This window comes from Vulpes vulpes, chromosome 14 (assembly GCF_048418805.1).
Source record: "Vulpes vulpes isolate BD-2025 chromosome 14, VulVul3, whole genome shotgun sequence".
NCBI lineage: Eukaryota > Metazoa > Chordata > Mammalia > Carnivora > Canidae > Vulpes > Vulpes vulpes.
The window spans coordinates 11,472,138-11,499,688 of record NC_132793.1 but is presented as its reverse complement, the minus strand read 5'-3'; the positions used below and the strand labels follow the sequence as shown (position 1 = coordinate 11,499,688).

Genomic DNA, 27,551 nt, shown 5'->3' with positions numbered 1-27,551 from the left:
GCTCCATGCAGGGAGCCCGACATGGGACTCGATTCCGGGTCTCTAGGATCAGGCCCTGGGCTGAAGGCGGCACTAAACCGCTGAGCCACCTGGGCTGCCCCTCAGAAAGCTTTTCAATCATAAAGAAGGTATCTCCAAGAAATTTTAGGATTTAAAAAAAAAGCCCAAGTAATTACAATTTATGTTTTTTTTTTGTCTTTAAAGTATGTATGTCTTTATCTCCCCATACATACATGTAGACCAACAGGCATCATCAATACCAGCCAAACCACTACCATTCAAGGGGGTGCGATTTAAGACCTTTCAAGGGTAGCCCGGGTGGCTCAGCGGTTTAGTGCCACCTTCAGCCCAGGGCATGATCCAAGATCAAGTCCCGCGTCAGGCTCCCTGCAGGGAGCCTGTTTCTCCCTCTGCATGTGTCTCTGCCTCTGTCTCTCATGGATAAATAAATAAAATCTTAAAAAACTTTTCAGTTAGCATGTACTCATGTATTAGTTTTATTAATCAAAATACTTATCAGCTGTCTGGAGATAAACCATTAAGAGCATGCATATAAAAAAGGAAGTTGGATCAGAAGTGGCTTAGAGGTTCAGAGCATTCACCTTGGGGTAAAAGTGACCGGGTGTTCAAATCCCAGATGTCTCTGTGTGCTAGTTTGGGGACCTAAAGTGAGCAGTGGCTTTGGTGGCTTTCATTCCCCGGCTGCAAAGCAGCGGCTCCAGACAGGGGATTTTTGCTCCCCAGGGTCATTTGGCAATGTCTGGGGACAGTTTTGGTTGTCATAAGTAGGGTGGGAGAAGTGCTGCTACTGGCCGGTAGAGGGTAGAGCCCAAGGGTACAGCTAAATACATGGCAGTGCACAGAGCACAGCAATGCCCTCTCCCCGATTCCCTGTACAAAGAATGATCTGGCCCCCAGTGTTAAGAGCCGAGTGTTGAGTGTCTCCCTCACGGGGCTGAAGACTAATTGGCACAGCCCCCGGCACAGAACAAACATCAATAAATGGGAACTACTATTTTTAGGACCGTACTTCCCCCAAATTAAAAAAAAAAAACCACTTTGAGTGGGGAGGAAGTGGTAATGTGGCAATGTCAGGAATTGACTCTGCTGAATCCCAATTCTGGTGACTTCTAACTGAAAGGGATCTTTGATTTTGTTTTTTTTTTTTGTTTTTTTTTCAACAGCCACTGGGTCTTCACAGGCTGTTTGCAGCCGTTGATTATAACTGAACGTAGTAGGAAGGGCTTCTAATTCCTCCAGGGTTTTTAGCTTCATCAGCAGCCAGTAGTTCAAGAACATTCCTACTAAGTTAGCCCTTGTCTCTCGGATGTTCACAGCTTTCTCTGGTCGACTCTCCCTGTGGTTCAAAACCACTCAGGTTTCTCTTGCTGGAAAACCAAAACGAAAACCCTCCCTGAGCCTCACACTTCCTCAGTGCCCAGCCTTCTCTTCTCATCCCCTTCCTGGGATTCCAGAGGTGTTTGCCTCACTGCCCCCTCTCAGCCCCCTGTGGCCTGCCCTGCCATGACCTTCTCCCCTTTCCGACAATGAGTTTCAAGCCTCATCCTACATCTTCCCTGCATTCAGCACTGCTGACCACTCCCCCTCGAACATCTCTTCTCTTAACTTTCCTGTCCTACCCACCGTGTCCTACCCACCGCTCGTTCCTCCTACCACTCTGATCTATTCTCACTCTCCCTCTTCTTCTCAAATGTTATAAATGGAGCTCTTAGAGGCTCAGGCCAAGGCCGCCTTCTCCCTCTATGCTCCTGCTCTACTCAGCACCAAAGCAACTGCATCCACTCCTAGATCTGCACTCATCTCCCACACGAGACTCATGATCCACCCTGGTTGCCGCTGTTCCTTGGAGCCCCCAAACTGGAGTATGTACAACCGCCTGTTCACCAGATCTGCTCGGTGGCCTCAAAACCCTCAAACTCAACACACTTACAGCTAGTCTTGTGGTCTGTCCTACGAGCCTGGCCCAATTCCAGCGCCCTTGTCCCAGGGAATGGCCTTGCCATCCACCCAAGTGGGGAAGCCAGAAGCTAGGTGAGTTCCTCCATCCCAACAGCCACCTGCTCCCTCAGCGTCCCCCAGGGTCTCTCCTCCCTACTGTCTGTGCATGATTGTGTGTACTTCCCTAATCCCCCCATTTCTCCTTTGCTTCTCTAGAGCCCCCATCCTCCCTGCAGCCAGAGCCATCTATTAAGATTACGTCTAATGACATCACTCACAGCCCCACCTCTGGGATCTCTTGAGGCCATTGCTCTGATAAAACCCAATCTCCCTCCTTACCTTGGCACACAAGGCTCCACAAGGCATCTGGCCTGCCCTCCTCCTAGCCTAGCAATCCCTGGTGCAGCCCTCTGTCCTCTGCACCAGCTTGATGGTTTTCTGATCCCGCAGCTCACCAGGTAACCCACTGGTCCCCCCTCAGGCCACCCACCTCCCTCCAGGGACATCTTCCATACCATCCACCTGTGGTCTGCAGTCATGTCTTTTTTTTTTTTTTTTCAGCACTCCTTGTGATCATAATCTTTTTTTTTTTAAGATTTTATTTATCTACTCTGGGGGTGGGGCTGGGGACAAGTAGACCCCTTGCTGAGCACAAAGTCCAGGGTGGGGGGCTTGATCCCAGAACCCTGAGACCATGACATGAGTCAAAATCGTAAGTCAGACACTTAACCAACAGAGCCACCCAGGCACCCTGGTTGTAATGTTATTCATACCTTCCACCTGGGGGTGTGGGGCAAGAGGACAGTAAGTTTTATGAGGCCACTCACCCTGTCCTTTGTGCTTATCATTATATTCCTAGCACCTGGACACAGAACTTTACACTCATTAAATATAGTGAATAGTAAATGTTCAACAAATAGAAGCTATGATTATAATCTCCAAGCAGAACCAGGGAGACAGCAAACTCTGGACTGACCCCAGAGGACCTTCTGGATCCAAACTCCATCCACTCTCATCCCCTCTTTGCCCACGTGTCTTGTTCGACTTGATGAGGGTCACCTGGGCCAAATCTGGAAGGAAAACTAAGTGTGGGTGGATGCCTGGGTAGCACGGTGGGGTTTAGTGCTTTTGCTACATTGGCTGAGTCTTTCCACCAGCTGGTCTGGTTGCAGGGGTCGGGGGCGGGGGGCTGTCTTTCTCTCAGGAGTACCCAGAGGTCAGCTGAGCAACCTGGAAGCCAAGCTGCTTGAAGGAACCCAGAAGAGCTGAACTCCCATGAGAAAGAGAGAGGAATGGCTTCCAAATAGCCAAATTGTTCTAGGCAAAGACAAACAATCACCAAGGTTTGGTTCTTGAGTATGTATTTTTTACTGAAAAAATCATTCATAAATTAACATACAAAAATGTACAAACACATGAGTAAATAATGTAATGACAAAGGACTATTTTTGTGAAAAGTGTTTTTAAAACATCTTTAGATTTCAGTGCAAAAACGTACCCCTGGCACCTCTTAAAACATAAGAGCAAGCTCAAAAAAAACGTAGTGATGGAAGGAAGCTAGCTACCTTCAATGCCATTGTCAACGGTGAGTGGACACAATCAATACTTGTGGCTGTTGCTCAATTATTAACGTCTGTGGTAGAGGAGCTCCAACAAGAATCCCTGTAATGTCAAAAGGAATATTTTTGCAATAACTCTTCGCCCAGAAAAACAGCATGAAAGGAGAAACATTTCCCTGCAAGCAGCTAAGACAAGACTGATTTAAGGGGTCACCCATCAGTAGCCTTAAAAGAATTTCAGCTGCCAAAATACGCACAAGGTCACATTTGGTTCTTATTGTTCTTTTTTTTCCTTTTTTTAATTTGAGAATCTCACACCATTAATAGCTCACGGGCCTGGCTGTATGTTCTTAACTTTTATGTTTCCCACACGATCCTCGACCTGGTGGGTAAATGACTAAGCGGTGCGCAGTAAGAGATTTCACACTAATAAAACAAACTCACACATGATCGCAAAATAATTTCAGTGACCTTACTTCAAGCAGTGAAAAGACACCTTTCCTTTTATCTTCAAATCAAGCATTTTCTTTTTAAGATCAAGTGTTGAGCCTTTTGCCAATGTTTTGTTCTTGGTGGGTAAATACGTTTGTGAAAAGCTTTGCACGGGACCATTTTACAACACTGCTGTGTACACACATATCATCTTTAACCAAGGACTGGCCCAACCTAGCAAATTCTTCCAAATGACATCATGGCTGTATCACCCTGAAAGTGGCTCACAGCCTTCAGTGATGAGAGAGGACAGGAGAAGGAAAAGGATGAGGAGAGTCAAGACCAGCACACCGGCCTAGGGGGAGGCAGGAGAAAAGGGAGAAAGAAATCTTTATTGCTCTGGGCACCAGACTTCAAAGGAAAACCAAGTGAGCTCCTGTGTGTAATGTTCTGTTGTGAAGGTCTTTCAAAGCATGAGATGCTCAACATTCTTTTAAAACATATGATACAACTTACCAGCATTTTCAAGGGCAGCAGCCTGCTCTCTCATATGAGCCGATAAGAGCTTTGTAATGCAGTTGCTTTTCTAAAATACCACTCTATTCTTCAAAAGAACAAAAGCACGAACAAAAAACAAGGCCTGGCCAATCACTCCCACAGCTTGTGGGGATCATATGTCCATGGAAGCGACACATGCAACGGAGAAAACCCCAACCCACACGTATCTACACAAATACACTCCCCTACACACACATCCATGTAAACCATGAAAATTAAGGAAGTTGAAGGCAAACAAGGCAATTAAAAAAAATATGAAGTACTTTTCAGAAAGTACTCCTAATCACAATATATAAATATGTTTTATGGAAAAGGAGAGGAAAAGACTGGCATTTTTCAGAATCCTGCAGAAGGCAAGAGGGACCAGAATCGAGGGATTTGGCTCAGGGAGAAACAGAGGCACAACTTCAAGGGCAATTCAGAATCTAACTTCAAGAAGTGCATGGGGTGTGAACCCAGCACACAGGCTTGGGTCCTGGCATTGTCTGTCCACCTGCAAAACTCAGATGGGTCTACCCTGGCCCCCAGCTGACCCACAGCACACAAATGTCACCTGCTCCCTGGCTTCTTCAGTCCATTGCTCCTTAGTTCTAGGAACTGGTTCATAATGTTGACAAAGAATCTTTCCAGAAACTGAAAAGGGAAATATTCAGAGGAATCACTGAAGCTAGCTGATAATTTAGGCACAGATTTCAGGAATTGTGGCCAAGTTCCAAAAGAGCAAAATAAAATAAAAAAGAGGCAGAAAACTGACCCACCCACCCTACCCCACCACTCTCAGTGATGAAAGAACAAAGAATAAAGTTCAGAGATCCAGGGGTGTGTGGACACAGAGGCCCCCCAAAGGGTCTGCTTTGAGCAAGAGGGCTCCTGTTTAGCAGAAGACGGGGATGAGACTGTACATGCCCAACTGGGAAGAGAGTCCACAGCAAAAGTCAAGAGCAAGACTTCTGGAAGAGGAGGATGGGAGGGGGCAGGAGTGAGCTACCAGTGATAGGCTGGACTGTCTCGATCTGTTTGCGACATGCCCTACGTCCACTCCCTTCCAAAGCAATAGCAATTTGGGAGGTGATAGCCTTCCACTGCATTTTAACTGAGTTCCCGCATTTGCCAACCAAATAAGTGATCTGATATATAAATCCTCGGTTTGAATTGGAGCCAGCTATAAAATTAAATTTAAAAAAGGCATTTTACATGGCTTATTTACAATTATACTTCTTCAAGAAGTGATTATTATAGGTCTATTTATCTTCCCCAATCCCTCCCCCCACCCTCCATCCCCACCCAAAGCAGGTAAAGAAAGAAAGAAAGAAGAGAAAGAAAGAAAGAAAGAAAGAAAGAAAGAAAGAAAGAAAGAAAGAAAGAAAGAAAATGAAACCAAAGAGAACACCAGAGATGGAGAAGAATGGTGTGTGGAGTTTCATTTGCTCTTCCTAAAACGCAGCTGCCCTGTGGTGGGGTTGCCTCTTTGCTCTGAAGGCCAAGAAGCTTCAAAGGCCATTCGTAGGAACAGGCTCGGCGCCAGGACCACAGCAGAGCTCAGTTCCGGGTCTGGAGATCCTGGCTGAGACGGGACGCTGGGGTAGGCGACCGGGGGGAGGAGAGCAGCAGGACAGACATCCGTCTTGTGAAAATAGAAAGCCAGTCCTGATGAAGGAAGCTCCCCATCCACAGTGAAGGCGTTTTGTGCGTGTATACTGTTCACATTTTCTCCTCAAACCCTGTGATCCTTCATCAGACACTGTATTTCTATTCTCTTCCTGGGTGGAGCCCCAAGACTTCACTCCCCAGGTTGCTTTCTTGGTGGTGGTGGGTAAAGCAAACACATGTTCTCTCCTCATCTCAGTACTCGGTCACCTGAGCCAGCTCGGGTGTCAAGTTGACAGTAATGTTTTTATACAAGGCGTCATATGTGATGTTTGCAAAGTAGTTCAAGTTGTTGAGGCCGTCCAGCCCTTGTCGTTCTTTGGACTTCCGCAGCAGAGCATACCTGTTTAAGCAGAGAGCAGAGTGGTGGCTCTGAGTGAGGGGCCAAAGCCCAGGGTGGTGCTCCTGCCTCACATGGCAGGGGACCGGCCTGCCCCGGTCAGCTGCACCACACCGAAGGTGGTTAGTATTAGAAACACCTTCTCTTACATGCTGGGTACTTCAGTTATGACATCATTCCATTTAATGCACCCACTCCTTAAGTAAATGAGGAAACCAAGGCTCCTGGTGTTCAATGACCTGCCCAAAGTAGGGGGAGTGGAAGGTAAGATATTACACATACATCAGATGAGCACGATCCGGGTCTGCATTCAGTACCTTCCTACTCCTATGACAGTGGAGTTCACGCAATCAGAGCTGGTGCTCCAGAGAACAGTCCTCCTCCCAGTAAACGAGACCAAAATGTACTTTTGAACACGTGGAGATGTCATTCTACTGACATGGCTCAATTAAGCCAGGATGGAACTTCCTTATCGAATGCACCCACACAAACAGAAGCTTGGGGTGCCCTTCCAAACTGGAGCTCACAGAATGGGTGCCAACCCTGCTTTGTCATGTCAGTGCAAGTTACACAGAGACCTTTAACTGAGTGGACTTTTCTCCAACGCCCTACCGGCTATAGAGAAGACCATGAAGCTTAGGATGTCAAATGAGCAATCTCCAAATGAGATCTATGATCATATTTTTCACCGATAATCTGATTTCACACAAATGCCTGCCTCATGGAAACATGAAAATCTATCTAGGAACTATAAGGCAGCCAAAACAGGACCATGGAGAGGAGGTGGGAAGACAGACAAGGGGGCTGCAATATGATATGCTCTGGGACATCTGGAAATGCAAAATATAGAGGATATTTGTAGAATATCCTCTACAAGAGTAAATAAACTACCAACCTTCCAAGAAACTGGACTTCTCCTCGATGGTGATGAGGAATAGACTTGTACTTCCCCGTGTCACCTTCTGGCCGGCTCACAGAGTAGCCTGCATTCTGTACTCTGTCCGAGACAAAAACGTTGGGCTAGATAGATAAAATGATCAAGTACCACAGATGACCACACCTGTGCCGAGGTTGAGAAATCCCAAGATAAACAACAGAACTTCTTCTGCATCCAAATATTCAATTGCTTACCCTCTGGATTAAGTTCATGGCTTTAGAAAAGTAGGTCTACAATACAAAAGAGTGTTGAAAAAGAAAAGAAATTCGAAATTCAAAATTTTGGGAGTAAGGCATGATGCAGGTTGTCAGTGACAGGTCCAACAGGGAGCATTCCCCAGGAGATGAGTGCACACATACTCTTTCCCTGCCGGCTTCTTTGGGACCTATCAAAAATGCTTTTCTCACTGGTGGACAGCATCTTTCTTGTCCATAAACTACTATAAAGCAAGTCAGTAAAGCCAGAGTAGCACTGTGTTTTCCCTGCTTATGAACTTAATTACTCTGCCCACCTCCCCCATCGCCAGGGAGATGAACTAATTTGTATGACACCCTCTGATCTAGATGTAAAACTTCACAACACTATGAGGAAAGCAGAACTAAGGAGGTGTTTGGTTATTAACCCTTAATGTGATAAAGACAGGATTTCCCAAGTTGGGTTTACTGGAAACTTGATAGGGCTATAAGAAATAATACGTGGAGGGAGACTTTGGATATCTATGTGAAACTTATGGTTGTCTTCATATTTTAAAACTGTGGGAGAATATTATTTCAACATCCTCCTTTTAACTCCAAGTTATACTCTCCTTTTGATATTGGGAAATGCATTCTTGCTCTTAATTTGGTAAGTGCATAGAGAATGTCTACTGTGTGCTTGGGAATTGTGCAGGGCACTGGGGTGAACCTGCTCCTGTTCCTGTGCCCGGGGGCTCCTGCTGAGCTGGGGACAGTGTGAGCTGAGAATTATGACAGATGTCCTGGGACAGCTCAACCAGTTACGTTCATGGAAAACTGTTCATCGTCACTAGGTTCCTAAGAAATCCAAATGGATGGATTAAAAGGAAGAGATGCCATTTTTACCTCTCAAACTGAGAAAGATTATGTCTGGACCTCCTCTGTCCAGTACAGCAGCCCCAAGCCACATGTGACTACTAAAGGGCTGAAGTGTGGCAAAATGTAAAAGGTGGTTTATAACCAGTAATGTAAGAAAGTAGGAATGTTGATGCACCACTGCTCAGACTCTTCTGCAACCTCTTTTGGAGAAAAATCCTGACCATAACTTTCCAAATTTGAAAGAGCATTTATTTGACTCTGTAGTTCTACAACTAGGGATTTAATTTGAAGAAATACTTGCATAGGTGAACAAGGATATTCAAAATTGTAAACAATGTTCCTTGACAGGAGAGGATTAAAATAAAATATCATGTATCTACATAAAGGAATACCATGCAATTGTTAGAGATAATGAAGCGGCTCTCTCTGTATTAACATGGTTGGAAAGAGAGACAGGATGGGTCTGGGTTGTTTGTATATGGATATAAAGATGTAGAGGAAGAGCCCTGTTAAAATGGCTACTTCCTGGGAACGAAATAGGACAAAACCATTATGCTGTTTGGTTTATTTATTTATTTATTTATTTATGCTGTTTGGTTTATACGCCTTGTATTATCTGACTTTTTACCACAAGTATTACATTGTAATTAAAAACAACCACTTTTTTTTAAAGCCCATCTATAGGGATCCCTGGGTGGCGCAGCGGTTTGGCGCCTGCCTTTGGCCCAGGGCGCGATCCTGGAGACCCAGGATCGAGTCCCACGTCGGGCTCCCGGTGCATGGAGCCTGCTTCTCCCTCTGCCTGTGTCTCTGCCTCTCTCTCTCTCTCTGTGACTATCATAAAAATAAATAAAAATTTATAAAAAAAAAAAAAAAAAATAAAGCCCATCTATAAAGTCAACAGATAAGAGGTGGAGATTCTTTTGCTTATTTGTTCCTTATTAGGTTACTGTTTACTTATTACTCTGCAAAAAGATCAGTTTACACTACTCAAATATAACATCATTCTTGCAAACTTGTATAATCCAAGTCTCATCTGATAGTAGAGGCAAATCTGTGTACACTCATCACGAATATGTGACCTCTGGCTTGGGGAGGTTTTAGTGAAATGTGCTATGAATATAAAACAGATATCAGATTTCAAAGGTATAGTGAGAGAAAAAATAAATGTGAAGCATCCCATTAATTCTTCATACTGATTATATGTCAGAAGGATATTATTTTTAATATATTGTGATAAATCTACTGTTGGCATGTATTATTAATACATTAAAATTAATTTCATCTCTTTTTCTTTTTTTAAAGATTTTATTTATTTATTCATGAGAAAAAAAGAGAGAGAGAGAGAGAGAGAGAGAGAGAGATTGGCAGAGACACAGGCAGAGGGAGAAACAGGATCCATGCAAGGAGCCTGATGTGGGACTCGATCTAGGGTCTCCAGGATCACACCCTGAGCTGCAGGCGACGCTAAACCGCTGCGCCACCGGGGCTGCCCTTTTTTAACTTTTTTAAACGTGGCTAACTAGGATGTTTCACATTACCTAGATGGCTTGCACCCTACATCTCATGCACAGCACTGGTCTGAGGAGCCTAAGGTAGCATTTTTAGATGGCACCGAAACTAGAAGAAGGGAGTACCTGTTCCACAGGTCGTCATCTTCTCCACCCCAACCCCAGAAAGCGTTCGGAAAGCCATTGATCTTCCGAAACTGTTCCACTGTTAAGCCGCTCACTCCACCAAAGAACTCAGTGTAAGGAAGCCTAGAAGGAGACATACAGCTTCGATCATCTGGGAATCCAAGGATGGTTTCTTCCCCTGGGAAGAGTCACCATTTCACTGGAGAACTCTGTCTTTTGTGACACAGTGCACTCTGTGCTACTACCCTGAACCACCTGCAGCCATTTCCTCATGCTGAGACGCAGGGATCTTTGTAGCTAACTACGTGTTTCTCTAATTGCTATGTTTCATAACAGCTTTATTGAAACATAACTGACATTCCAAATGATTCACCTAAAGTGTATAATTCCATAGTTTTTAGGCTATTCACGGAGTTGTGCAACCATGAACCCCAATCCATTTAAATACCTTTCATCACCCCAAAAAGAAACCTTGTACCCATTAGCAGTCACTCCTCGTTCCCCCTCCTTGCTGCAACCATTGCTCTGTCTCTATGGATTTGCTTATTCTGGACAAGTCATGGGAGTACAATCATGCAACATGTGGCCTTTGGTAACTAGCTTCTTTCACACAGGACTGTTTTCTTTCTTTTTTTTTTCCACAGGAGTGTTTTCAAGGTTCATTAATCTGGTCACATGTATCAGGACTCCATTCCTTTTTACTGTTTCCATGCTGTGGCTGTGCTAATAGTGTTTAGTGTTTCCATGCTGTGGCTGCGCTCCATTTTGTTTATCCATTTGACAGCCAACGCATGCTGAGGAGGAGCTAATTGGATTTTGCCATCTTTGCATCTCTCAGCATCCTTTTAGATTTAACCTCTTCCAGAGGAAATGATACTTACAGATACATATACTTGTCCAACTTCGTTGCAAAGTGCCTTGGCATCTGCCCACATCCATAGTAGTTCCGATCGCTTTCTGGTATATGATCCACATCATGAAAAATAAGACAGTCCCAGTCCAAATCCTTCATTGCTTCTTGAAAACCGACGTTGAAAAGCATGGCTCGATTAAAAGGTTGGGTGCCAACCTATAAGAAGCAGGACTTTATTTTTTAAAAGGACTCGAGGAGCAAAATCTTCACTGCCTCCCAGCCTATAGGAGAGCTTACTGAACCTGATTAGGACAGGTTACTGAGCCAGAGATGGCTTGGCCAGCACACTCATCACTGCCTCACAAACCACTTGACATCTGGCCTCAATTTCCTTAGAAATAAGAAGGGTAACAAGCCCAAGCTCCTCTCTCCCAAGACTGTCATAAAAGCAAGCATTCGACCTCTAACAGCATCTGGAGGAGTATCCAGCCTCATAAAGGGAAGAAAGAACAATACAGCCATTTTTACCCATGGCTCCTTATCTTAAGGGGAATTTCCCGGGTCGGAAGACCAAAAACACCACCCAAAACAGCTCTGACTAAAACACCATACAAGGGGCCTTTGTTCAAGGGTATACAAAGTTCCCTCCTGGACTCAAGTCAGCCAGGGTTGAGAAACATCCCAAACCAGAAGCAAAGAATTGCTCTCTGCTCCCCCTTTCAGCTCTGGGTGGCTCAATCCTAAAATTGCAGTTTCGCTGGCTCTGCACTCCAAAGGTGGATTGGCTGAAAGTGCTCTAAACTGCTGTCTCAGAACAGAAAGAATAGGAAAGGATGGGCCACTCACTTGCTCAACCACATAAAATGCAAATCGCAGGCGCTGGCGCTGAAGCATGGGAATCAGGTGTCTGAGCAGGACTGGGAGGTGCTCGTGGCGGTTCCGGAAAGGGATGAGGATTGCCACCTGGAGAGGGTCACAGCAGAAGAAGCCGCATGGTTAATCCCCTTGACTTCTGCTTTGTAGCAGGACACAGCCATGGAATCAGTAACCAGCTAGTTTCTGGGGTGTTCTGGAAGGTTGCCTTGTCCTCAACCTCAACTAAACAAAGAGCTATGTTGGCAGGTAGGCCCCTGTACATAGTGGACTTTGTTCTTACACGCACCATACTTTGTACATAGTGGGCCCACTGAATGAATTCACTCTAGACCACAACCCAGAGGAAGATATTCATTCTACACCATGACCCGGCACACAAACATGTCCATATATAAGCATACAACTAAAATGAACTCCACAAAATAGTACTTCCCCTTATGACAGGCAGCACACTTTGAGATTATATATAGAGGGATCTATATGTATGTATGATCTATACACATATATGAATTTTTAAAAGAATGCTGGTCATTAAATTGATATTATATCCCAGTGACAGGCTGGAAACACCCATCTAGTCTAGATCTGCTTTGTTCATTGCAGGACTGGCACAGAAGCAGCACTTGAGCAAATACTTGCTGAAATAATAGAAGTGAGCCAGATCCACACACTGATGCCTCCTGATTGTAGTCCTGTAGGAAGCCACTAAGCAATTCTAAGCGTCAGGCTGGAAGCTCCAGTCTTTGTTGTACTAAACTCATGGTAACAATGCCAAACAAGGCACCAAGTACTGAATTTGTGAAGATGGCTTTTACAAATGTGGCATGAGAGACCCACCAACACTCCCCCTTGTTGAACCAGTATTCTTAAAAGGAGACAAAAGGCTCCTGCTCCGTCATAGGACTGATGCATGTTTCTGGAACTAGAGAGTATCCTTAGGGAAACCCACACCTCCAGAGTGTTTCCATCGAATGCAGATACTTTGCATCGGGTCGTAGGGTACAAATTAAGAATTATCATAGTCCGTGAATCCCATGGTGTCCTGGAATGATGGCAAGGCCAGATGCCCTTCCCAGCACCTCACGCCTGATTTCACACCCTACCTTCCATCGAGGCAGGCAATCTGAAGGCTTCCAGTGACCTCCGAGCTTGATGGCTGGGTCTTTAGAGAAGATTTCATGGATGTCATCCATTGCGATTTCACTCATGTTTATGTCTATTGGGCCCTCTGAACAGAGAGGGGGTGAGGGGAAGAAAAAGAATTAAGAGGCCAGAAAGTGACAGAATGTTTTCCCCTTATGACTGGGGTTTCACTCTCTAGAGAGGTTCAATGCTTTCTTCAGCTGACTGTGTTTGTCACAGAGATGTGAGGCCCTTCCCCTGCTTTGCAACTCCCTGCATTTCAGTTCATCACTATTACTGGGTTAAGCAGCAAGTCAAGAAATTAAGACTGAGGGGGAGTGGCAGCTGAACTTCTCCAAGGGGAAGGAGGGAAGAAAGAGGCTGAGCTTGGAGCCTCTCTGCACACTTTGAGGCAAGCACAGACACAGGGTCCTTACTCAGTGACATTCGTCATATTATCAAACAAGTTATAATCAGTGTGGGATTTATACTGAAAGATAAAGCTGGTTGCCTGTATTTTCTCTAGGACATCCTAACAGATCCCAAGTCACCAGACGGGGGATATGCAAAGCAAAGAGTGAAAAACATGGTAGAAGATGGCACCAGGAACATAGGCAACTCTGTAGGAGGCGCTGAAGGGGGCCAGGACACACGGAGCTTTCATCTCCTGCTTCCAATGGCGGGGAGACATTTCTAGTCTCCACATAGCGGAGGCGTACTGAGAGATGGAGAACTCTCTCCCTTTCATTTAATTTTTTTTGAAGATTTATTTATTTGACAGAGAGAGAGTGAGAGTGCGAGCGAGCATGCACAAGCAGGGGGAGAGGAAGAGGGAGAAGCAGGCTCCCTGACGAGCATCTCCCTTTCACTTTAATCAAATAAACAGACACGTCAGTTTGAAAAGCAGGGTACGCTCTACTCACTCATGGAAGGGAGCCTCTCGGGGCAGGTATGGTTTGCAAAGTAGGTGAAGTCTTCAGGAAGAAACGTTGTGGTTTGTAGGAAGGTTTCACTGTGGTTCAAGTCAAGAGGGTAATCTAGAGAGGTAAGAAAAAAGGCAGCTCAGACCGGCACAAGTCATCAATTCTGCAAGTCTCAGAGGAATACCAAAGAAGCATTTTTCTTAGATATCATCTTTTGCAGAATCAGGACTCTAGACTAGCTCTTCACTGCAGCTAAAAATTTGAACCCATCAATAAAAAAGTTAACCAGATGACACCATTTTAAGCAGTGTCTCTATTCTTACTATTATTATAGCTTTATATGCTGTGTCCAAAAAACCCTACAATGTAATTAAAAACAAGCAAACAAAAAACAACCAGCAGCCCCCCACCCCATGTCTTCCTCTCTACAGGAACTGGTTTCACTTCTTTTAGCCAACTGCTTTAGCATTTACTTCCTGTATAGCTGTTCCAGATAATTCTGTTATGACTTCCCACTGTGGGGCCTGTGGATTTTTGCTCCCTTCCCTGCCCTGCCCCTACCATACACACACCCTTTCATCCTCTTGTCTCCAAACATCTATGATTGCTGTGGTTCAGCCCGTCTTTAGCATCTACACTGAAGTATTTATTCTATAGATACTATTTGTAGTTGAGAAATGTGGGAAGTTATGATTCCTTTTCTTTTCCTGCACAATTTGGTCTGTGGGCTTTGTTTTATATGGAGCCTGACCTAACTGCCACCACCATCCCTCTTAGGACATCCACAAGCATCAGGGATTCTCTCACTTTAGTTTCCCAAAGGAGGTCCCACACCATCCAACCCACTCCAGGCCCACTGGCTCTCCCTTGCACCTGCTGTACAGATGTCATCCATCGGCCTCCCGACCTCAGCATCCTGGAGACTCCCTTCACTGCTCACCAGTGTGAACCCTCACTCTGCCTGGGTTCAATGTTTCCCTTTTTCTTGCTGGAACACATCTTCCAAGTTGCTCCCTAAGCAGATGATGGGGAGTGGTTTTTGAAACCTTTGTACACCTGACTGTTTTTGTTCTTTCTTACTTGATTCATAGGTTAGCTGGGTTGACAGAATGCTAGGCTGGAAACAATTCTCCCTAAGGATTGTGGAAGTGCTATCCACTACCTTCTAGATTCCACCTACACCTACCTGTTAAATCTGAAGCCAATTCCAGATCTTTGTGCAAGTGACTGGGTATTTCTAAAAGTGTGATGAACTCTCTCTCGGTTCAAGAAATGTCACATTTCTATTTTAAGGTCTATTCTTACCCACTGTGTTGACCATTTGACCTTTACAGTCTAGAAATTCATGTCCTCCCTGTTCTAGAATCTGGGGGCAGGACTAGAGGTACCTCTGTGGGGAGGATTCTCTTCCTTCTGTATCCTACGCTCTTTCTGGAGAACAGAAAACATGAGTTAGATGTTGGACTTCCTCGTCCTCTGATTTTCTCATTTTTTTCAATCTTTTTAAGAAAGATTTTATTTATTTGAGAGAGAGAGAGAGCAAAAGAGACAGTGCACGAGTGGGCAGGGGACAGAGGGAGAGGGAGAAACAGGATCCCCGCTGTGCAGAGAGCTGGACTCGGGGCTTGGTCCCAGGATCTCTGGGATCATGACTTGAGCTGAAGGCAAGCGTTTAACTGACTGAGCCACCCAGGCACCTTCTAGTCCTTCTTTTAATTATGATTTGTTATTTTTTTTTAAGAAGTCCTTTTTATTTTCTGAATATTCATTTCTTACAATATACTTTTTTCATGTTTGCAATCCTTTTACCCTCACCTATCACATATGTGATAGCTGTTTGGCATTTTCTTTCCCCAGCATAGCCTGCTTCTCCCAGTTTGCTGCTGCTTATTTGTTTTGATCTCCAGAACCATGCTCCTTGGTCACCTGCTAATATTTAAGAATGGGGTACCAATCAGCTAACTGGAAGGGCTCTGACTGAGGTTCTTCATTGTAGGGTGTTCTGGTCAGAAGTCTGGTTTGGAAGCCTCCAGCATCAATATCTTAGGTTCTTTCTTTTTGGTCTAATCAGATTGCCCAGAGAGTGCTATTCTTTTTTAAGATTTTTTTTTTTTTAAAGTAATCTCTACCCCCATTGTGGGGCTTGAACTCATAATCCTGAGACCAAGAATCATATGCTCTCTGACTGAGCCAGCCAGGAGCCCCCAGAGCACTCTAATCTCTTACCAGAAGGGTGTAGTTCTTTTTACAAGCACACTGGGACAGAAGAGGAGAAAGGAGCTGGGTGCCCCTAAGCCAAGCCAGGTGCCCCCAAGTTGAGGGGCCCGTTTTGCCATCCCTGAGGGTGATCAAGTCTCTAGTCTTTTGCCAGGATGGGGAAAGGATCTGGGTATCTGACTGCTTTTTAAATAGCTTTCAACTAATTTTTATCTTAGCTGCCACTTTTATTCTTATCTGCAAAAGTACTTGATATTGCTAATTCCTGAGCTTCTGGGGGATTCTGCAGTGGTTAGCAGCTTTCCCCGAGGCCACATTAACAGTCTGTCTTCTCGGGTCCGTCTGCTTTCTGACTTCCGACTTCTTGCTCTCTTCATTCTTCAGGGTTTATGCCATTGAACTCTCTCTCCCTCTCTCTCTCTCTCTCACTCACACACACACACACACACATACACACACACCCCTTCCTGTCGTCCCTAGGGAATCTGCATGAAAGAGGACCTCCAACTTATGTTTTTACAGATAAAGAAACCAAGGCACCATATACACGACTGGTACAAGAAGACTTGGCTAGTACACAACAGAGAAACTCTGGGTTAGTGATCCTTCCATTACACTGTACTATTTTTTCAGAGTACTAACATCTTACTCACCGATCCCCTTTGGGATTCAGGCAGGTTCTATGAAAATTAAAACTTCCTATTCAAACTCGCTTTTGCGCTGGAGAATTCTACAATCTTCGACTCAGGTATTTTTTTAAATAACATTGTGAGAGGGTTTCCAAGAATCAACAGCTAATAAAATCAGTGAATCCTTTATATAGGCACACACTATCTGCTCTACAAGTGCCCACAGGACACAACTCAGAGTCGACTTGAAGAGAATTCAGTCTCTTAATGGGGGTGGGGGCGGGGAGGGGGACGGGGGGAGGACACAGAATGCTTTCTATCCTTTTTCTTAACAGCTTTCCTGAAAAACACCAAGCCTGCATTAATGGGCATAAACAAAACCAACATGAACCTTAAAGGCAAAATTACATTTACACAGAAATTTAAAAAAAAAAAAAAAAAAGAAATTAGCCCCAAGTCCTCAGTTTGTACATGCAAACCTGTCCTAAATTGATCTTTTTTGAAGGTATTAACTCTTCAAAAAGCTATGTCAAGAACCTCCAATACTAATCATTACTCTGGATAATTCTGATTTTGCTTAATTATATGTGTGTGTGTATAAATATATAAATGATTTTCTTTAAGAAAAGTTTTCACATGTACCAGACAATGTGTATTTTGTGATATGCACATATGTAGAGGGAAAAACTGCTTCGAAACAGCATCACGGTAATTACATTTGCTTCTCTGAAGGAGAAGAAATTCCCAGAGGCATTATAATAGCATTTTCATAAGCAAATTAAAAAAAATCACAGAAGAGAATAGTAATTCCGAGCAATGACAGAACCAAGCCTTAGAACTATAACCTAAACAGGAAATAAATGAAAACAAAAGTAACATGTAGAAGAGACAAGACACTTTCTAGCTTTAGCAATCCTACCTTGAGGGTGTGTGAGAAGATACAGATAAAGCCGTTTCTACTCCCTTCAAACACTAATAAGCCCCATAGCAACCAGGAAAACAAAAGACAAAAATCAGCACCACTTATTTTTTCTTCTGATTACTAAATTAATAGTCATTTTTTAAAGACCCCACAAATATACTTTTTTTTTTTTTAAAGATTCCATTTATTTATTTGACACAGAGAGAGAGAGAGAGAGATCACCAGTAGGCAGAGTGGCAGAGAGAGACAGAGAAACAGACCCTGGGATCATGAACTGAGCCGAAGGCAGACGACACACTGACTGAGCCACCCAGGTGCCTCCAAATATACAACTGCTAAGTGGAAGTAAACCTGCCCTACACCTTGAGGAGAAACCTCCCCCCTCAAAAACCTTTTTCCACCTAAAATTTCTAATTTTAAACCCAAAATTTCTAATTTTAAATTCTTTACATAAAAATTTAATTGAGGGCAGCCCCGGTGGCGCAGCGGTTTAGTGCTGCCTGCAGCCCGGGGTGTGATCCTGGAGACCAGGGATAGAGTCCCATGTCCGGCTTCCTGCATGGAGCCTGCTTCTCCCTCTGCCTGTGTCTCTGCCTCTCTCTCGCTCTCTCTGAATAAATAAATAAATAAATAAATCTTTAAAAAAAACTTAATTGAAACCTGCTTTCTCACCAGTAGAAACCTTTTAAAGAAGTGGAAGAGGCAGAGGAAATTAACGGCTTGTGAGCCGGTAAAGCTGCCTGGCTACTGTGGGGTGCCAGGTCTCCTTTCCAGCTGCCCAGAAATGGGCACTTCCAAATGACAGCTTTTTCCTCTTCCTCTTTTTTTTTTTTTTTTTTTTTTTAGATTTTGATTTTTAAAGTAATCTCTACACCCAGTGAGGGGCCTGAGCTCACAACCCGGAGATGCCAAGTCACAAGCTCCCTTGGCTGAGTCAGCCAGGCGCCCCTTCCTCTTCCTCTTCTACAGAGCATCCCTCCCGAACAAGGGAGGGGCTGGCAGGATAAAACAAGCCTGATGAATTTCTATGGCCATGGCTTTATTTTTTAATTTAAGTGTAATCTATTTTAAATCAGGACATGTTCTCCCAGCATGGGAGGTAGGAAGGGCAAAGAAGGCACTGCTTCTACATTTATAAAATGGAAAAACAACAGATATCCTTCCTACCTACAAATTCAGATGGCCTGATTATTCAACTTTGCTTTATACCAGTGGTTCAGCAGCCACGCCTGCACATTAGATCATCTATGAGACTTTTAAAAATCCTAATAATGCCCAGGCTATTTTCCAGATTAATTAAATAAGAACCTTTGGGGTACATGCGTTGATATTTTTTAAAGCCCCACCTTGGAAGGGTTTTTCCATGTGTACTCAGGCTGATGGCTACCCCAATATATAGGGGTGGCAAAAATCTGCCTTCTCCCTTATCTTACTAAACCCAGTTGAGCAGGGGCTGGGAAATGCTGACCAATAGATTCCAGGAAGAACCACCACTTTCCCTTTCCATTTGAGAAAAGACCAAACACTTGCCTCTCTGCTTGAAAAATGTGGAAATTTATATATACTAGAAAAATGTCATCAGAATGAATATCTGTACAATATAAAGAATTAGCATTTTTCACAACTTAGCATGCCTAAGGATGACCCTGCACCTGCTCAGTGAGCAGACGTTGGAATGCTCATGGGCTGAGCATCTAAAAACTGGAAAGAATAAGAATATCTAGCTCACTGAATATATTACCAAACACCTTATGACTTTATTCATATTATTTGCTTATGGCAACAGACCTGTTTCCAAGGATGTGGGCAAGAGAACATTCTTCTGAGTACGTGACTGTAAGAGGGTCTGGGCCAGAGGTGTGAGGAGGTTTGTGTATATGTGTGTATGCACGTATATATAGAGGTAAGAAATGTCCCTCTGGGTGAAAGTTACAGGTAGAATGACACCTCCAAACTCATATTTAAGAATGAGAAAGGACAGGTGAGTGGTTACTCACCTTATCTATAAGACTAAGTGGGGGGAGGGGGGCCGCCGGCTGGCTCAATAGATGTATGACTCTTGATCTCAGGTGGTGGGTTTGAGCCCCACTGTGGGAGTAGAGATTACCCCAGAACAGAAATAACTTTAAAAAGAAAAAAAAAAAACCCTAAGTGGCTGGACAAGATGAACCCAGAGAATTTTATTCTGATGCCAATGTTCTTTTGAGCATCTCTGCCACTACTCACAGGAAGCTCTGCAGGATTCCCAATCTCACACACACATGGCTTTCGGTGACAAGAAACTGCTTCTCTAAGTTATCACATCAGGTGTATTTCCTGTCTTACAGTCCTCATTCCCTAAAGTGCATTCTTATTAGACAATCACCATTTTAGCTTTCAAAGGTAAAGAAAGCTAGCATTATTACAACGTCACACAAGGCTTTTCAGCTACACTTGGCTTAATGAAGGCTGCAGATCGAAGGTGCATGCCCTAGCACTGTGTCCAGGGTGCATGCAGCAGCAGAGCTCACAGAACCACCTCAGTCCTGCGACCACCACAGTCCTGCTACCTTTGTCAAGCCTCCCAATGGCTCCTGGAGGGAGTGGTCAGGTCAGAAATGACAGTCACCCAACCATCTCAGCAGCTTCAGGCCCAGAGTCTTCCCTCTGACCGTGACTGACAGAGAACTACTTTGAAATGAATAAAAATGGTGGGTTTTCACTGGATTCACTGCCAGTGAAATACTACTTCCTTTTTAATACTTCTACTCCCCAAGGATGTGCCAACAACACAGAAGCCAATTAAGATGGTAATCTCGGAATTAGGTTACACATAAAATGTTTTCTTGTTAAATCTATTCACTCATGCACTCAAAAACCACTTCCTGAGGGGCCTATGTGCTAGGCAGTATAATTGTGCTGGGGCTACACAGACTGGAGAGGCAATGAAGGCACTGTGGGTTCCTAGAGGTCAGCAAGCCCAACCCCACAGCCACATCAAGTCCTATAACTCCTGGGTGCTTCTGCCCTCTCATCCCTAAAGTGGGAACACAGCATTTACCACACTGAGTTCCTATGACAAGTCCACAAGGCAATGCAAGTAAACTGTCTAGCACATAGTAAGACAGCCCCTGATAGCAAAGACTTCCAATTTATAAGGGAAATAGATACCATGAATACAAAATGGATTATTACTCCAACCAGAGGGATGCTGGCAAGAAGTATTTTGGTGTATTATAGTTTGAAAATAAACACATGTAAAGTCAAATAATAACGAGTCCCAGGATATGCCTTCCAAGGGTGCAAGTCACTCATTACCTGGTTTTCAAGGACAATAAGGCCTGAGGGAGTCAGTGAGATCCTGTGCTTGTGAAGGGACAGGAATCCTGCTTGTGCCCTGCTAACTTCGGAGATAAAACAGACTACTTCGCCAAATGCCCAGATGGAAGTCCTAGCATCATCTGACCTTGGCCAGGCATGAACACTTGGACTGGATAAATGTCATGGCAGCACAAATGTTCCTTTTTCCTCACTGATTCATCAGGGGAAAGAGCTCTGGAGAAGCAAAGGACTCCCTAGTTTCATCACATGATGAGAAGCAGGTTTGGGGCGGGATTCAGGAAAAGTCATATGACCCATCACTCCAACACCCCCAAGTTATTTGTATTACACAGAAGTAGAAGACACATAAAATCCTGCCTACCGGACAGGGCCACGCTTGAGTCAAAGGAGACACAGTGTGTGAGGATTATTTGCAAAGTCTAACGCCGCCACATACGATGAATTAGGAAACAGAAGTGTGCTCAGTCTTCTCCCAAGACCTCAGGCACTCTACTGGTTCCTCTTCCAGGTCTGGTTCAGAGCTCAGGTAATTGTCCCCTGAAACCACAATTTGGCTGAAAAACTCTGAAAAGTCAATCACTTGCTCTTTGCAAACACGAAGAAAAGAAGTATTAAAGCTTCAGTTTGCTAACTCTACTCCTTTGTTGCTAAAGTGGCCAGCAGGGCAGACTGAAGATAAACGAGGATGTGGTCAATTCTTTTAAGAATTTCACTGCTCTCTGAGAGGCAATGCTTTCTCCTGAGATCCCAAGCACCACAGAATTCTCATTTGCAATGTTTGCAAAGCAATTTCACATTCTACAGTGAGCTCTGGACAATCACAGGACTCACTACATTAGAAAAGAGGGCTGATTTGGAGAAAAGAATATTTCTTAAACAATGCTCAGAATACTGCACTAGGCTTGAGTGAAGTGAGGAAAGCACACTAGTTCTCAGTTAAAGAAATAAAAGGCAAATCACAAATGCTTAGCAAAATAAAATCTCAGAATCTATTTTTTAAATAAAAATCGCCCCTGGCCAGATAGGAGAAGCCTCACGATCGTCCCATTTAACCATCTGGAAATACTTTCTATGTTCAATTTTTGGAAGAGTTAAAAAGAGAGACAAAAAAGACAGCTTTCAAAGGTGAAGAACTCGCTGTGTTTAGCGTTTATAAAAATAGTTAAGAGTCAAAACTATGATTCAGGAGCAAGTTCTTTTAATATAATGTTAGGCAAGCCATCTAACCTCTGTGTTCTTTCTTCCTCTTTATATAATTACTGCTTATAAGATAATAAAAGCCACAGGTAAAAGTTCCAAAGATCGAGAAGGCAGAAATGTTCATTCTTGTGTCCGTCATTGCTATCTTTAGCTTAACAGTCTGAAAAGCCTTCTGCAAAGCTGAATGATTCTAACCACCAAACTCAGCCGTGTAGCTAGCAGTAAACCACAGGATGAAAACCACACCTGACAAGAGAAGGTAAACCAGGTGAACAATGAAACTTTTTCCAGAAATTGCTTTTTTAATTTGTGGAGACTGTCCTAGATTATATGATTATTAGGAAATGGAAAGTTGTTAAAGTCTCAAAGCATTCATAAACAAGGTACACAAGTCCTACTGGGCTGACCAAACTCAAGTACAGTCCAACAGGAAGAAAAGAGTTGGAGCAGCTCTTACAGTGTGGCAAGCAGAGCCAGATTTGCTTTGAAAATACCGTGGAGAGGCGCCTGGGTGGCTCGGTCTGTTAAACATCTGCCTTTGGCTCAGGTCATGATCCCAGAGTCCTGGGATCTGAGTCCACATTGTCAAGTCCGTATTGTTGGGCTCCCTGCTCAGTAGAGAGCCTGCTTCTCCCTCCCCTTCTGCCCCTCCCCCTACTTGTGTTCTTGCTCTCTCGCTCTGTCAAATAAATAAACAAGTAATCTATAAAAATGAAAATAAAATGGACCACCACTAACACCACCATATGCAACAAAACAAACCAACCCCACAACGTTGAGCTGTTAAATAAGTTAAATAAGGAAGTCTGGTTGTATGGGAACATTTTTTGAAATCAAATTCTTTCCAGAAACAGCTTTTGGTTGCTCCTGTTTTGCTGGTGTCCTAAACATACACTTCATTTTGGTACTCTCTTGGAGGCTAGACCACTGAAAAAAAAAAGGGGGGGGGGGTCTTAAAAGATACTCCTTACACCTCTTCTACCCTGAAAAGTCTTAGGAGTGAAACTGCAGCTATCCAGCCACCCTTAATATACTGTCAGCAACATGAACAAGGATTCATTTTGCAAGTCTCTTTTTTAGTAACGAGGTAATATGACTGGCCAAACCTTCTCTCTTTTATAATGTACTTTTTCCCATCAAAAATAATTATTCGGACCAAATTTACCTTTGTGGGGAGGAGACATTCTTTTTTTTTTTTTAATAGTTTTTTTTTTTTTTTTAAGATTTTATTTTTTTATTAGAGATACAGAGAGAGAGAGAGAGGCAGAGACACAGGCAGAGGGAGAAGCAGGCTCCATGCAGGGAGCCCGACATGGGACTCGATCCCCGGTCTCCAGGATCCTGCCCTGGACCAAAGGTAGTACTAAACCGCTGAGCCACCCGGGCTGCCCGGGGAGAAGACATTCTAATCAGACCACTTTTCTACTAACAATATACCTGAGTCATTCACACTGCTATTCCTCTTCGCATAAGCACTGCGAACCACCTGCTCATAAACCTGAGCGCCAATAGTTCTCATGTTGTCCCGGATCAGAATGCCTTGAGCTTGCATCATGAAGAGGTAGGTGTTCACTGCAGAAGACAAAAGGGAAGGGGAAAAAGACGTGAATTCAAAAGCAATCATTAAAACAAAACAAGAAAACAAACATATTTGGGCTTTCCTTGTTTCCTTCTTTAAAAAAAAAAACAAAAAACTTATTTCAGTTCTAAAATCCCAAAATGCCTTACCTCTATTTTTCATACTGGGCTCTATGTTTCCAGGATAACAACATTTCCTGGGTAGCTCAGTTGGACTAAGGGGAATTTCTGTCAGTATTCGGCAGTTTTAGGAAAAAAACCCAAACAAAACCCATAAATTAAAAAAGCTATATTCCACCAAGTCTTCAAATATCCAGTCTGTATCCCAGCACTGTGATGATCACAAAACCTTTATGGATTGATTAAAACAAGTATTAAAAACAATCTCATCTCACTTTAAGTTTACTTCCCCAGTGCTCACTGGCTATCCTCAGAGAAAGGAAAGCAATGATCGTTCTGCCTACTAGAAACATCTAGGTCCAGATCTGGTCTCGGCCCTAAAATCCAAAGCAACGGGAAGAGAACAGACTGTTTGGTCCCAGTGTCAATTGAAACACACTCCCTTTATAATATATACAAATACTGAACTATTACGTTGTACACCTGAGACAAATACATCAACTATACTTCAATAAAAGCAAAACAGAACAAAAAATTCATTCTTAAACACATGATTATTCAGCTTAACAGTCCAATCATTGTCATCCCTAGGGAAGGAACTCCACTTGAGTTTTTCTGAAGTGTCTCTGAGATGTGAAATGAGGGAGTCAAAAAGATGACTCAGTAGAGTTCCTGTATTCCCCCTTCCAATCTCAAACACCATGCCATCCATTTTCAAGGAGCTGTAAGGTTTTAAAAGACGGCTTCCTAACCAGCCATTCTAATCTACCCACTTTTCTCTTCACCACTGTAGAAGGGGGCGTGTCTTACAGGGGTGGCACATTTACAAATCCAAACTCCGGTGTGCGCTGGAGATCATCTGGACGGTTGGCTGCCCTCCAACCAGGCCTCAGGCAGATATGCTACCAACAGCCTGGGCCACTCTGCCAGACTTGATACACATGGCCTCAGGCTGTCCTGGCTCTTCCACAAGACATATTTTATTGACACCACTTCATCATTATTATCACAGTGTCCTGTACACAATGCGCAGTAAATAATGACTAAATGGATGAACCCTAGATGTCAATTTACTTTATTTCAAGCTACTGTGTTTGGTGCTTGTACTGGTGACAGGGGTGGGGATGGGGACAGACCAACTGGCAAAACGCTCCATGAAAACCTCAGGTTGCCCACATTAAACAGGGACATAAACCTAAGGATAGCAATGATCTCTAAGGTATATCCTGAGCCATAAAATAATAAAAGACAAGTCAATGTTCATAATGCTCTCAGAACCAAGGTAGTTTCAAAGTAGGCCTTGCAGCAACTGGAAGACAACCATAGGTCAATTTCTGGCAGGGGCAGAGTAGAGATCAGATAAGAGTATTTATTCTCTATGGCCAGGAAAGTTATGGGAAAAGATAGCTCCAAATGCTTAAAAAAAAATTCTGTGAAGCCAATAAAAAGCAAGAGCCACATCTCAGTTTTTATCTACAGCAGATAGCACAGTGCCTGGTCACAGGGGTAAGACAGTCTAGAAATATCCCTAAACAGAAGATTTAAACTCCATCCAGTATCGAATTTCTAATGTGGTTTCACGGTTTTTTGTTTTTGTTTTTTTTTTTAACATTTGGGCTACAAAGTAAGTACATTATACATATTACATATAACTGCCCTGAAATCTTCCTTCTATCCCCAACATAATACTAAACTAGCTGTCTTCAAGAATATGAAAACAAGGGCAGCCCGGGTGGCTCAGCGGTTTAGCGCTGCCTTCAGCCCAGGGCGTGATCCTGGAGACCCAGGATGGAGTCCCGTTTCGGGCTCCATGCATGGAGGCTGCTTCTCCCTCTGCCTGTGTCTCTGCCTCTCTGTCTCTCATGAATAAATAAATAAAATCTTAAAAAAAAAAAAAGAATATGGAAATATTTATTTATTTATTAAAGATTTTATTTATTTATTCATGAGAGAGAGATAGAGGCAGAGACACAGGCAGAGGGAGAAGCAATCTTCATGCAGGGAGCCCGATGTGGGATTCGATCCCGGGTCTCCAGGATCACACCTTGGGCTAAAGGCAGGTGCTAAACCTCTGAACCACCCAGGGATCCCCGAAACAAATACTAAACATTTCATGTAAGGCTGTTAGCTGGGCACTGCAAAAAATATACCACTTCCCTTCCTCTAAAGTTCAGTCTTCTTCATACTTTTATCTTCTGCACTGCAAAGGACACTGCTGTTGGCTCCTCTTTTAAATTCTCCACCCCTACCCTACTTTTTGAAGATTTATTCATTTATTTGAGGGAGCCAGCGAGCAAGCAGGGGGAGGGGCAGAAGGAGAGGGAAAAGCAGATTCCCCACTGAGCACGAAGACAAACACAGGGCTCAATTCCAGGACCCCCGAGATCATGACCTGAGATGAGGCCAAGAGCCATCCAGGCGCTCCCTCCCTCTATTCTGGAATCCCAAGTGGGGCCCCTGAATTTGCACTTGCATCAAGCTCATAAGTGAATGTGGAGGGTCTGAGGACATTTCCAGAACGATGGCTCTAGAGAACTTCAGCTACGTAATAAATAATGAGTAACACTGAGCCCTTAATTATGTAATTCTTTATTTCATTTAATCCTCATAATTGTCCTAAGAGGCCAGTAATACTATTCAATTTACAATTTCTAGATCTCAGGTTCTCCATGCAGCTTCACCAAGGTCAGCTGAGCAATGGACCTTGCACCAGGTATATCTATGCTCAAAGGACTAAGCTCTAAGACCTCGCTCATCCCTCAAAGATTTCAGGTACCCACATGGTCTACATGATTATTGCTAAGAAGGCAGTCTTTATCTCCTCCACAAAGGTGCCAGATGGATCTTTCTTAATTACAGATTTATCCATGCTGCTCCTGCTCAAAAGCTTTCCATCCAGGGACTTCCGCTCCCCTGTCTGCCATGCAAATCTCATTAATTCTTCAACCCCCAGTTTACATATATCTTCGGTCCTCCTCAAATTTCTGCAGTACTGTTACAGATTATTAAAAAATGTGCCTTTTGTTTATATTTTGTCTTAGTTGGCTGTCTCACATGTTAAGGTTGTCATTCAATTAACAAATGTACATAAACCACCTATTTATGCTCTTTCTGATTATCTACAGGAATTAGCACAATGCTGAAAAAAATAAAAGGGTGAGGAAGAAAATAAACACAAATTCATAGCCTCAGGATTGGACGGGATTGTGAAGAATACTTTTCAACACCTTTAATGCTTCCACACCAACCCCACAACCGTGCCTTCCAAGAAGACTGAGTCAGTATGTAAAACACAGCCGTCTTCGAAGAAAATCCTACTTTGGGTTGGTTCCAAAATGTTTCCCAATCACTTTTACCCACTGGTTCTCATTCCACCTCTTGACAGAACAGTCAAATCCCTTTCTCCCGCCTGGAATAGCCCAAGACAGCATTTTCAATTTCCCTCCATCCACCTAACCCGGCCCCGCCTCCCAAGGCTAGGCAGCCCATCGTCCTTTGTGTGCCCCTCCTCCACATCCTGGCTGCTGGCCTGGGGATACTGGCCCAGCAGTCTTCACTTGACAAGAAGTGGTGCCATGCTCACAGAGCAGTCCAGGTGCAGGCTGATGTGCCCAGAAACAAGCAGGACCACCAGCAACCCTCCTCCATCTGTTACAGAGTGGTCCACTA

At 43.7% G+C, this 27,551-nt stretch overlaps 1 protein-coding gene across 3 annotated transcripts in view; it reads right to left on the bottom strand.

Annotated features, from left to right (window-relative positions):
- Positions 1 to 3,303: 3,303 nt before the first annotated feature.
- B4GALT5 (beta-1,4-galactosyltransferase 5) overlaps positions 3,304 to 27,551 on the bottom strand; it is a 76,398-nt gene continuing 52,150 nt past the window's right edge. For 2 of the 3 annotated variants that reach the window (XM_072735585.1, XM_026014644.2), the window contains exons 2-9: positions 23,622 to 23,756; positions 13,896 to 14,009; positions 12,954 to 13,078; positions 11,821 to 11,937; positions 11,003 to 11,190; positions 10,122 to 10,244; positions 7,391 to 7,492; positions 3,304 to 6,498 (exon numbers count right to left, since the gene is read on the bottom strand). In XM_072735585.1, the coding sequence (XP_072591686.1) occupies positions 6,351 to 6,498; positions 7,391 to 7,492; positions 10,122 to 10,244; positions 11,003 to 11,190; positions 11,821 to 11,937; positions 12,954 to 13,078; positions 13,896 to 14,009; positions 23,622 to 23,756 (1,052 nt within the window). In that variant the 3' untranslated portion in view covers positions 3,304 to 6,350. Of the gene's footprint in view, positions 6,499 to 7,390; positions 7,493 to 10,121; positions 10,245 to 11,002; positions 11,191 to 11,820; positions 11,938 to 12,953; positions 13,079 to 13,895; positions 14,010 to 23,621; positions 23,757 to 23,912; positions 23,941 to 27,551 lie in introns of those variants that run through there. The other variant, XM_026014643.2, reaches the window with a different exon arrangement.